Source organism: Aquarana catesbeiana, linkage group LG03, assembly GCF_042186555.1.
Source record: "Aquarana catesbeiana isolate 2022-GZ linkage group LG03, ASM4218655v1, whole genome shotgun sequence".
Taxonomy (NCBI): Eukaryota; Metazoa; Chordata; class Amphibia; order Anura; family Ranidae; genus Aquarana; species Aquarana catesbeiana.
The window spans coordinates 555,594,027-555,606,823 of NC_133326.1; the positions used below are offsets into that span (position 1 = coordinate 555,594,027).

Consider the following 12,797-nt stretch of genomic DNA (forward strand, 5'->3'; position numbering starts at 1 on the left):
GTCTCCCACATGCCTTTTCGAAAACTCAAAACATGCCATTTTTTGTTTTTTGCTGAAAGTAATGGCTTTCTTCTGGCCACTCTGCCATAAAGCCCAACTCTATGGAGCGGTACAGCTTATTGTTCTATGTACAGATACTCCAGTCTCTGCTGTGGAACTCTGCAGCTCCTCCAGGATTACCTTAGGTCTCTGTGCTGCCTCTCTGATTAATGCCCTCCTTGCCCGGTCCGTGAGTTTTGGTGTGTGGCCGTTTCTTGGCAGGTTTGCTGTTGTGCCATGTTCTTTCCATTTGGTTATGATAGATTTGATGGTGCTCCTAGAGATCATCAAAGATTTGGATATTTTTTTATAACCTAACCCTGACTTGTACTGCTCAACAACATTGTCCCTTACTTGTTTGGAGAGTTTCTTGGTCTTCATGGCAGTGTTTGGTTAGTGGTGCCTCTTGCTTAGGTGTTGCAGCCTCTGGGGCCTTTCAAAAAGGTGTGTATATGTAATGACAGATCATGTGACACTTAGATTGCACACAGGTGGACATCATTTCACTAATTATGTGACTTCTGAAGGTAATTGGTAACACCAGAGCTTTTCATGGGCTTCATAACAAAGGGGGTGAATACATACGCACATGCCAATTATCAGTTTTTTATTTCTGAAAAATGATTGTATGTATATATTTTTCTAATTTTACTTCACCAACTTGGACTATTGTGTTCTGGTCCATCACATATAATTCAGATTAAAAAAAACATTGAACTAAAGGTTGCACTAAAGGCTATAATGTAACAAAATAGACAAAAAGCCAAGGGGGTGAATACTTTTGCAAGGCACTGTATATAAAAATTGTAAAGTCCATGTATAAATCCCACACGTTAATGCCATCCTCAGTCAGTATAGGAAAAGTTCCTCTCCACCACCATGCAGACACACTATGCACTCTCCAGACTTAATTGACCCCTAGTACAGGGAGTCATATTACGCATTTGGGAAAATCCAAGATGTCATACATGAGGTCACAGGAATTAATTCAAACTGCTGCTGTCATCCATTCAATATATATGTAGATAACTTATTCAAAGCTCCAGTGTTGCCATATAGAGAGGGAGAGGAAAGAACACACTCTCATGGTTTAAATCATTTATTTAAAAAAGGTTGTATTGCACTTACATCAAAGAAGACCAGGATCAGCACGTATTGTATAGGAATCGCTGGTCTGCGTTCCAGCTGAACGGAAATGACGTGCATCAAACGCCACCCAACGCCATTTCGCCAGCCTATGTCTGACGTCTTCAGGGGGTCTATGTACGATGTAGACGTCAAACGTAGGTTGATGAAACAACGTTGGGTGGTGGTTGAGATTTTGTGGGAGTTTTTAACCCCTTCCCGGCGACCGTATGCATATAGCAGGCCTCGGCTTTAAGGGGTTATACCGGGCGGTCGGCTCTTCAGGGATAACGGGGATGCAGCTAAAAGCCGCTCGGCTGTTATTCCGAAGGAGCGAGAGGGGACGCCCCTCCTGCCGCTCTTCCCTGGCCTCCCGTCCCACCAGGAGACCCGATCCGCGATCCGGTACTTCTGCCGGCTAGAGAGAGACTGTAAGGAAGCTGCAAACTGCTTCGATCCAGTCTCCTTTGTGTTAATATGGAAGCAACGTCACTTCCGGTTTACTCAGCTGCCAATGGCGCCGTTTAAAAAAAAAAAAAAAAAAATTGCAGTGTTCAGATTCGTTGTTTTTGGTGATCTGAAAACTTTGAAGTGCAAAGGAGGGATTTGGGGTTTTTTAGTCCCCCGATAAAGAGTACCTGTCACCACCTATTACTACTGTCACAAGGGATGTTTACATTCCTTGTGACAGAAATCAAAGTGATCACATTTATTTATTTATTTTATTTTTTTTAAAGTGATAATTTAAAAAAATAAATAATTAAGCAAAGAAAACGCCCACATATGTAAACGGTGTTCAAATCACACGTGAGGTATCGTCGCGATCATCCCAGTGAGAACAATATTTCTAGAAATAGACCTCCTCTGTGACTCTAACCTGGTAACATTTTTTTTTTTTTTTTTAAAGCGCCACCTATGGAGATTTTTAGGTACCGTAGTTTGTCGCCATTCCACGAGTGTGCACAATTTCAAAGCATGAAATGTTGGGCTGATCTAGTTAATCGGCCTAACATAATCTTTCACATTATACAGAAACATTGGGCCAACTTTACTGTTTAGTTTTTTTTTTTTTTTTTTTTTTTTTAATTTTCATTAGTTTTTTTTTTTTTTTCCTAAAAAAAAAAAAAAATTTGTTTGAAAGACCGCTGCTCAAATACAGTGTGACATAAAATATTGCAACAATTGCCACTTTATTCTCTAAATTCTCTGCTAAAAAAAAATAGTTATAATGTTTGGGGGTTCTAAGTAATTTTCTAGCAAAAAATACAGATTTTAACTTAAGCAATATTACGTGGGCCATAAACAGGTGATCTGTATGATAAAAAGTACTTGTGATTTGTGGCACAATTTAGCACAGAGCAGATTATATTAGCACAGCACATTTTATTTATGGCTTGTGGTTTCAGGGTTGCTTCTCTACGTCTAGCATACAAAGAGATGGAAATTCAGAAGCAGAAAGATGAGGAAAAGCTGAAAAATATGCCCGCTAGCAAGAAGGCAGAAGCAGAACGTCTTGGGATGGGATTCGGCAACCGCAGGTGAGATAACCTTTTGTGTGTGTGTATATGTGTATGTGTGTGTGTGTGTATATATATATATATATATATATATATATTATATAATTTTTTTTTTTTTTTTCTTAGTGGTATCTCCCATTCAGTCCTTTCTGAGATGCAAACTATCGAGCAGGTAGCCCCAAGGAACACCAAACCCAAAAAGATTTACCAGGAGGAAGAGCCAGATGATTTCTTCTCAAGTTCCTCGCGGTCCCGGTGAGATGCCTTATTTTGTGTACTTGTCTGTCAGAACCTTATCTTTACACAGCTGTCACTAATGCAAGTTAACATTTTCCTAACCCTTTATTTCATAGTAAAGTTACATAACAAAAAAAGTTAACAAAGTTTAAAGTTTCATAAAACAAAAAAACACTGTTTTGAAGCTTCTCGCACCGTACACAAAAAAAGCAAACTGGCGCATGGGGCGTGCCTGCATACAAAAATGGCAAGCAGTATCCTGGACATTTGTAACACACCGAATGTGTATAGTGTGTATATAGTGTATAGTTGCACATTGACATGAAAGCAATAATTCGAAGGACATCATTTTTAGTTAACTCCAGATTGATTACCTTTATCCAGCTGCCTACATTCGGTGTGTTACAAATGTCCAGGATACTGCCTGCCGTTTCTTATCTCACCTGCTCGCTCCTGTGCACAGCCCCGTGAGAACCGGTGTCTTTAGAAAGATGAGCTCCCAATTCTACGATTGGGAACCAGTCAAGCCTTGCTCATTGTTTGATCACTGAGACAACCAATTAACATGCATCCAGAAAGTATTCACAGCGCTTCACTTTTTCCGCAATATGTTACAGCCTTAATTCAAAATGGATTCAATTAATTACTTTCCTCAAAATTCTACAAACAATACCCCATAATGACAACGTGAAAGAAGTTTGTTTGAAATCTGTGCAAATTTATATAATAAAAAAACAAAAAATGCATGTACATTAGTATTCACAGCCTTTGCCATGACACTCAAAATTTAGCTCAGGTGCATCCTGTTTCCACTGATCATCCTTGAGATGTTTCTACAACTTGATTGGAGTCCACCCGTGGTAAATTCAGTTGATGAGACCGGGTGTCATTTAACCTGGAAGAGGACTAATGTTGGAGCATAGAATTATTTGCACTCAAAATGTGAAGAACTTCTTTTTTTTTTTTTTTTTTTTTTTTTTTTTTTTTTTGTAGCATCCTGGCGTTTAGGCAGGGTTGCTCCTCACAAATTTACTTGCCAGGAATTATTATCCTGGTTAATTATTAGAGATCTATTGATATCTCCCTAAATTTGGCCTTGTTGCAGTTTTCTCTTCTACCACTAGGTGACCGGGTACTTGGTGGTACTAGATATGAGAAGGGCAACGCAAGGTCAGGTTCTAGGTATATGGGGTATGTCAGCCAATGGGCAGGGGTTTGTCTGCCTGCTTCGCCCGGTACATCCCCAATCATCAGGTGGAAATGGCACAAGCATTCACCAAACTTGCTCAGTGAATAAAACTAATAAAAACACCACCCCTACCTGAATGTTTTTGCCCCCTTATTTTGGTATACAGTTTATCAGACCGGGGCACACTTCAGGTCCATTTCATGTTGTAAGTCTTATGGTAAGTCTATGTTGTTCATATCCGTATTGGCCATAGGGCTTCAACCATAAGTAGGAAGGCCAGTATGGAGGCCTGAATTTATTGGAGGAGCCCAGGGAGTATTTAACCAGCCCACTCGCCTGTGGTCTTTGTCGGTTTCCTGTGCGTGATACCCACCCTCCCATCCCCTTTTTAGGGCATTTCTCAAATTCATTTCTCTCCACAAAATATTCATTACTAATCTTAGGTATGCTCCCTCATTTTGGTATACCGTCCATCAGACCAGGGCACACTTCAAGTCCATTTCATGTTGTAAGTCTATGTTGTTCGTATGTTGTTCGTATCCGTATCCGTAATAAAATAATAAATATATATATATATATATATATATATATATATATATATATATATATATATATATATAATTTACAGTGGATATAAAGTCTACACACCCCTGTTAAAATGTCAGGTTTCTGTGATGGAAAAAAGAGACAAAGATAAATCATTTCAGAACTGTTTCCACCTATAATGTGACCTATAAACTGTGCAACACAATTTGAAAAACAAACTGGAATCTTTTAGGAGGAGGAAGTAAAAATAAAATAATGTGGTTGCATTAGTAACAAGGGATGTAGCTGTGTTCAGAATTAAACGATTCTGAATACTGTGTATTTTTTTAAATTCGGCGCCATTGGCACAGCCGAGTGATGTCGCTTCCGCGTTTACAATTGGAAGGCTGGAACGAAGCCATTCATGGCTTCGTTCCAGCCCGCCCCCAGCCGCCGGAGGCAGCCGATTGGACACCGGGCCCTCCCGCTCCTCCGGTATAACAGATGAGCGGTTTTTAGCCGCATCGGTTGTTATATACGGATAGCCGATCGCCGGCTCGAAACAACGGTACCGGGATGATGCCTGCAGCTGCGGGCATCATCCTGGTATAACCCCCGAAAGCCGAGTATGCACATCTGCGTACGGTCGACAGGAAGGGGTTAATAATAGAGCACTTGCCTGTCCTGGAATTCAGCGATGTCGGCACCCTACCCGATGTTTCTCTTGGCTCTTGGGTGCTGCCACCGCCATTCATAGTAGGGGAACCCGTGTCCCCATTGCTCATGCACGAAACGTGCTGTGCTCTTACTGGCCTTCAGCAGAGGAGGGAGAAGGAGGGGGGGCTCGAACTTCTGACGTACCTCACCGCATCGAGGTCCGACAGAAGTGGAGACTGGTACCTGTCCAAGATGGGTACCCGCTCCCCCTCTCCCTTAAAGGTGCCAAATGATAGATAAGCAGAGCTTCCACTTTTGGGTGGAGCTCTGCTTTAAATGCAATACTTTTTTTTGCTCCTTCTTGTGAAACCCTGTAGGTCTGCTTCACCACCATCGATCAGAAGAATGGTTTGAAAAAATAGACCAGTTACAATTGAGTAGTAAGGATTATTTTTAATGCTGTCTGTGTCCCCACTGGAGAGATTCACCCTTGCTTGATTGTCCTTTTTAAAACAGAAAGTGATGAGAATTTCAAAATTGCAGTTGTCACAGTGACAGGAGTTAAGGGAAAAACTCCCAAAGGGGATACCTGGTGCATTGACAACTAAGAGCCACTTAAGTACAAATAAACAAGTAGAATCAAAGTTACCTTGCTCTTTGCTGCTTTTTATCCAGATACCGGGAGGACCCACTGGACCCCGTCAGCTCTTCTTTTCTGAGGTGGGATGAGAGATCTGATGATTTTTGGAGGAAGGACACTTCCAGCAATGACTTTGATATGACTTTGAGCTCCAAATCCACAACCAGCTATGACGACAGGTATAAAAATGTCCCGTCCCCCCCCCCCCCCCCCCCAGCAGATGGGAGTTGAATCTTAAGATATGAAAAAAATATATATATATATACTGCACAGATAAAAGGTCCTGGGGCAAAATAAGGATTGTGTTTGTGTTTTACGATTGGGAGCTTCTGATCATGTGATCACTGTGACAGCCAATCACATCCAGAAAGCTTACCTCTTCCACCCAGTGTTAAGACCCTCTTGAGGCCCGCTAGTGCCAATAGTGTATATATTAAAGCCCAGGTCCCAGCTAAACTTTTTTTATTTAAAAAAAAAAAAAAAAAGGCTCTAGCTTCTGGAAAAAAGAGCAGCTCTAGCCATGACTTTTTTGCTTTTTAATCCAGTGCTGTCTCATGCACTTCCACTTATTGGCCACAAGATGGGATCACTCAACCCAGAAAACTGTGGATTCTCATGTGCTCTTCAATTCCTGTGTACCTGATGCGGAGTGGTAGCGATTTCTGCAACAATTAGGCCTCATGCACACGAGACGCTGTTAAACGCGCGTTCAGAGGCAGTTGGACATTCAATGTTATCCTATGTGTCTATGTACAAAGTCTCGTTTTTAGGCAGTTGTGTTTAACCTCGTTTTTCCAGGAGCAAAAAAAATGGGTTCAGACGCAAGCGTTTTCTTTCTCGAACATCACGGGACACAGAGCCACAGTAATTACTGATGGGTTATATAGGTATCACTGGTGATTGGACACTGGCACACCCAGGAAGTTCAACCCCCTATATAATCCCTCCCCCTTGCAGGGATACCTCAGTTTTTACGCAATGGTCTTAGGTGATGGACGTGTAAAGATGTCCTGTGCTGAGCTCCAAAGGGAATATCCTAAGATCCTATACTGGGGCAAGCCAGGCGAACCGGATCCATTCAAAGTGTCTTTTCATGGCCGAATTGAATGGTACCCGGGCCTCGTGTCCGAAGAAACGAGGTTTTACCCGTAATGCTTCTCTTTTTAGAGAGCTGGACCCCGCAGATCAGAAAATGGCTTTAAACTTCCTAATTTCTGGCGAGGTGCTTTACGGTCCCAGAACTGTTGGATCCCCCTACTGATGGGGGCCCCAGTCTCTGACGGTTTTTTCAAACGGAGCCCACCGTGAGAGGTGAAGATTGGGTCTGTGTAAACAGCACCCTGCGGCTGGATAAGGTAAGAGGAGATTCCACAGAATTTTTGAGTTCTAGTGGCTTTTCTCCTTTAAGGTAAATGCATGCTATGCCTATTGTGACCACCGGGGGCTGCCAAGAGCACAAACCTACACATGCTGACTCTGTCTCAGGTGTTGTAATCGCTGTTTATGTCCTAGCGTCTCAAGCAGGCTGCAAACAGGTAAGGTGGAAAGGGGGATTTCTCATGTTTGAATGTTCCCCCCCAGGCTAGAGAGGGGCCACAGGGGTCTAGAAAGTGGTTATACCACCCGGCTCTGCGGCCTAATGGCCACCATCTCTCAAGATAGCCGTTCAGGCAGATCTTGTTACCAGCCTCCCTCCCTCCCCCCCCTTTATCCGATGGAAGAAAAGTTTATTAAAATGTGGGGAATACCGGCTATTGATGCCGCCATTTCCTCCGTAAATAATAGCCTGACTTGTCCTGTAGACAATGCTCAGATGCTCAGGGATCCTGTAGATAAAAGGATGGAATCCCTATTGAAGGATGTTTTCTCCTTAGCAGGATCAGTGGCCCAACCTGCAGTAGCAGCGATTGGAGTCTGTCAATACTTAAGAGACCATGTTAAGCAGGTCATCAAAGTATTACCTGAACAGCAGGCCCAGGGGTTTGCTAACCTTCCAGCGGCCTTATGCTTTGTGGTTGACGCCATTAGAGATTCTATCGTGCAAACCTCCTGTCTTTCACTGGGGTTGGTGCATATACGTAGAATCCTATGGTTGAAAAATTGGTCAGCCGAAGCACCATGTAAGAAGCTACTGGCTGGGTTTCCATTTCGTGGTGCAAGGTTGTTTGGAGAGGACTTGGATAACTATATCAAGAGAATCTCTTGTGGGAAAAGCACTCTCTTACCTGTCAAGAAGAAGAGTAAGCGTCCCTCTTTCAAACGGACTCTTTCCCCAGCGCCGGGGGCTTCAGCCTCCAGGCAGTCTCGACGGCCGCCTCCATCGGGGTCCAGAGACAAGAGTCAACCCCAGGGACAAAAGAAGTCCTGGGGAAAGAAGCCTACTAGGCAAAACACTAAGACCTCTGCATGAGGGGGCGCCCCCGCTCACTCAAGTGGGGGGAAGACTGCGACAGTTCTCAGAGCTCTGGTAGGAGGACTTCCAGGACAGATGGGTAATCTCCACGGTAACCTTAGGGTACAAGCTGGAGTTTCAGGAATTCCCCTCTCCTCGGTTCCTCAGATCAAATGTTCCCAGAGACCCAGAGAAGAAGCAGTCGCTCCTTCTAGCGTTAGAGCGACTTTTGTCGCAGGAGGTCATTATGATAGTTCCCGCAAAGGACCAGGGATTGGGCTTCTATTCCAACCTTTTTACGGTCCAAAAGCCAAATGGGGATGTCAGGCCCATTCTGGACTTAAGGGATCTGAACCGATTCCTAAGGATTCAATCCTTCCGCATGGAATCAATTCGAACAGTAGTTCCCACCCTGCAGGGAGGAGAATTTCTGGCATCAATAGACATCAGAGATGCATATCTGCATGTGCCCATTTTTCCTGCTCATCAGAAGTTTCTGCGCTTCGAGGTAGGAGGGCGCCATTTCCAGTTTGTGGCTCTGCCTTTCGGGATAGCCACTGCACCTCGAGTGTTCACAAAGATCTTGGCTCCTCCTCTGGCCAGATTAAGGGCTCAGGGTATAGCTGTCATAGCATACCTAGACGACCTGCTCTTGATAGACCGGTCGGTAGCCTCTTTGAAGGGAAACTTGAGGACCACGGTCAGGTATCTAGAACACCTGGGTTGGATCCTCAACTTAGAAAAGTCTTTCCTAAAACCAGTAAGAAGACTGGAGTATTTAGGTCTGATTATAGATACAAGCCAGGAGAAGATATTTCTACCCCAGGCAAAGATCACTGTCCGCCTTTGTATGAGGCTACTAGGGAAGATGGTGTCTTCATTCAAAGCAGTTCCCTATGCTCAGTTTCACTCAAGAATGCTGCAACACAGTATTCTGTCGACCTGGAACAAGAAGGTTCAGGCATTAGACTTTCCGATGCACCTGTCGCATGCGGTGCGTCAGAGCCTCAATTGGTGGCTCATACCCAAAAACCTGCAGAAGGGGAAATCCTTTCTACCGGTTACCTGGACGGTGGTAACAACAGATGCCAGTCTGTCAGGTTGGGGAGCAGTTCTGGAACAGGCTGCGGTCCAAAGGGTATGGTCCAAGACAGAGAGGACCTTACCCATCAACATTCTGGAGATCCGGGCGATACATCTAGCTCTAAAAGCCGGGACTATCAGGCTACAGGGTTGTCCGGCCAGGATCCAGTCCGACAATGCCACAGCAGTGGCTTATGTCAATCATCAGGGAGGCACCCGGAGCCGAGCTGCTCAAAAAGAGGTGAACCAGATCTTAGTCTGGGCAGAGATGCATGTGCCATGCATATCGGCAGTTTTCATCCCGGGAATAGAAAATTGGCAGGCGGAGTATCTAAGGCGCCAGCAGTTACTTCCAGGGGAATGTTCTCTGCATCCCGACGTCTTTTGGGCCATATGCCAAAGATGGGGGGTTCCAGATGTAGATCTCTTTGCATCCCGATTCAACAAAAAGATAGACAGATTTGTGGCAAGGACAAAAGATCCTCTTGCATGCGGGACGGATGCGTTGGTGATTCCGTGGCATCGGTTCTCACTGATTTACGCATTCCCGCCTATTCTGCTACTACCACGACTCCTTCACAGGATCAGGCAGGAAAGGAAGTCGGTACTTCTGGTGGCCCCCGCTTGGCCCAGAAGGACTTGGTATGCAGAAATAGTAAGGATGACGGTAGGTTCCCCGTGGACACTACCGGAACGCCCAGACCTGTTATCTCAAGGTCCAGTGTTCCATCCTGCCTTACAAACGCTAAATTTGACGGTTTGGCTATTGAGACCCACGTTCTGAAGAGTCGAGGGCTCTCAGGTCCTGTCATATCTACCAGGGGCGTAACTATAGGGGGCGCAAGAGTCGCAGCCGCGACTGGGCCCTGTGCTGCAGGGGGCCCATGCGGCCCCCCTTTACACATGGCCGGCAGCATCATAGGCTAGGAGTACCAGTGCGTGCGCCGTGCGCACGGGTGGCTGCTGGCTAGAGGCGGGGAGTGACTAGCAGAGCTCCATGCTCGAGTACTGAACTGGCTGCTCTTTAGTTCTGCATTCCCTTCATGACCTGTGTCCACAGCCAGCTCCTCTGGGTCCCCCTCTCCTGCTTCATGCAGCGCCGCTCAGTCCGTGTTAATCCCGCCCCCTGAGTCGGCTCACACTGCACTGCATGCTTCTCCCGGGCAAACTAAGCACACAGATGCAGTGCAGCCCTGTGAGAGCCGGCTCCTCGGAGAATATCGCAGGCTTGTCTGCCAGCCCCCCTTCTCCCCCGTCATACACAGATGACAGGTCTTTCTGGAAGATAAACTGATCTTCTGTGCAGCACTCTGGAGAGAGCCCAGGTCACCATGGATGAGTGCCCGGCCTGCAGCTTGGTCATGGTGAGTGAGATGACCCCATCCCCCGCACATACCATCACATACCCACCTCCATCACCCCTGAGACAGGGACCCCATCTCCCCTAAGGACAGGGACCCCATCTCCCCTAAGGACAGGGACCCCATCTCCCCTAAGGACAGGGACCCCATCTCCCCTAAGGACAGGGACCCCATCTCCCCTAAGGACAGGGACCCCATCTCCCCTAAGGACAGGGACCCCATCATCTCTGAGACAGGGACACCATCTCCCCTAAGGACAGGGACCCCATCACCCCTGAGATAGGGACCCTATCCCCCGGGGGAAAGGGACCCCATATCTCCTGGGGACAGGGACCCTCTTCTCCCCTAAGGACAGGGACCCCATCACCCCTGGGGACAGGAACCCCATCATCTCTGAGACAGGGACCCCATCTCCCCTAAGGACAGGGACACCATCACCACTAAAACAGGGACCCCGTCACCCCTAAGGAAAGGGACCCCATCACCCCTGGGGACAGGGACCCTATCTCCCCTAAGGACAGGGACCCCATCTCCCCTAAGGACAGGGACCCCATCTCCCCTAAGGACAGGGACCCCATCACCCCCGGGGACAGGGACCCCATCTCCCCTAAGGACAGGGACCCCATCTCCCCTAAGGACAGGGACCCCATCTCCCCTAAGGACAGGGACCCCATCTCCCCTAAGGACAGGGACCCCATCTCCCCTAAGGACAGGGACCCCATCTCCCCTAAGGACAGGGACCCCATCACCCCTGGGGACAGGGACCCCATCACCCCTGGGGACAGGGACCCCATCACCCCTGGGGACAGGGACCCTCTTCTCACCTGGGGACAGGGACCCTCTTCTCACCTGGGGACAGGGACCCTCTTCTCACCTGGGGACAGGGACCCTCTTCTCACCTGGGGACAGGGCCCTCCTCTCACCTGGGGACTGGGACCCCATCCTCCCTAGGGACAGGAACCTCATCTCCCCTGGCTATGGGGACTCCATCTTACCTAGGGATCCCATCTTCCCTGGGGACCAGGACCCCACCTCCCCTAAGAACAGAAACCCCATCTACAGACCATAATGGCTGGCAAGGCTGGCGTCAGCCATCCTAGGGTGCCAGGATGGAGGAGGGGGCAGAACACACAGAGGAAATCTGAATCCCCAGCTATTTGGGGGGTGTACCATCAGGGGTCACTGGACACCAGGGGGGGGGAGGTACAGCAGTACCAGCATGCGGTCACTAGAGATGGGTACAGCAGTAGCAGCAAGGTGTGCACTCCAGCCCCTGTGTGCTCTTTCCCGGACCTTCTCGTCGGCTCTGCCAGGTTCCTCCATCCTCTTTCCTGCTGGCTGCTGCCAGGGATCTTGTATGACGGAGAGTGGGAAATGTGTAGCGATCACTGACTCTGTCCATTCATAACTGTGGCATATAGTAAACTGCGTTTACTATGCTTCAGTTTATGAATGGGCAGGAAGCTCTGTACAGAGCTATTCCTGTCCATTCATTCTATGTAGCTGAGGCTACAAAGAAGGAGATTGGGGGCTCAGTCTTCCTCTTTGTCTTAAAGGTGGAACATCATAGGTCTGTTTAGACCTCTGAAATGTCACCAAAGCCCCCCCACGGGGCTCCTAAAAAATTGTAAAAAAATAATAAAAAACTACTGATACCAGTGGCAGAACTACAGGGCTCACAAAGGTCGTACCTGTAATCGGGCCCTGGAGTTCCACCAGCTGACATGGAGGGAAGGGCCCCGGCTGGGGTTCAGGGGGGCCCTTAATGGTTTCTTGCACCGGGGCCCTGAAGGTTCTAGTTACGCCACTGATATCTACCTTGGTTAATGCAAGGAAGCCAGCTTCCAGGATGATTTATCATAGAGTCTGGAAGGCTTATATAACCTGGTGTGAATCCAGAGGTTGGCATCCCAGGAAATATGTCATAGGTAGAATCCTTGATTTTCTACAGATGGGATTAGAGATTAGAGATGAAGCTGGCCTTGAGTACCATCAAGGGCCAGGTCTCTGCTTTATCAGTATTATTTCAGCG

At 46.9% G+C, this 12,797-nt stretch overlaps 1 protein-coding gene across 3 annotated transcripts in view; it reads left to right on the forward strand.

The window, feature by feature from the left end:
• ARFGAP3 (ARF GTPase activating protein 3) overlaps window positions 1-12,797 on the forward strand; it is a 94,410-nt gene that overhangs the window by 59,511 nt on the left and 22,102 nt on the right. For all 3 annotated transcript variants that reach the window (XM_073621697.1, XM_073621698.1, XM_073621696.1), the window contains 3 exons: window positions 2,571-2,702; window positions 2,808-2,936; window positions 5,965-6,108. In XM_073621697.1, the coding sequence (XP_073477798.1) occupies window positions 2,571-2,702; window positions 2,808-2,936; window positions 5,965-6,108 (405 nt within the window). The remainder of the gene's footprint in view (window positions 1-2,570; window positions 2,703-2,807; window positions 2,937-5,964; window positions 6,109-12,797) is intronic.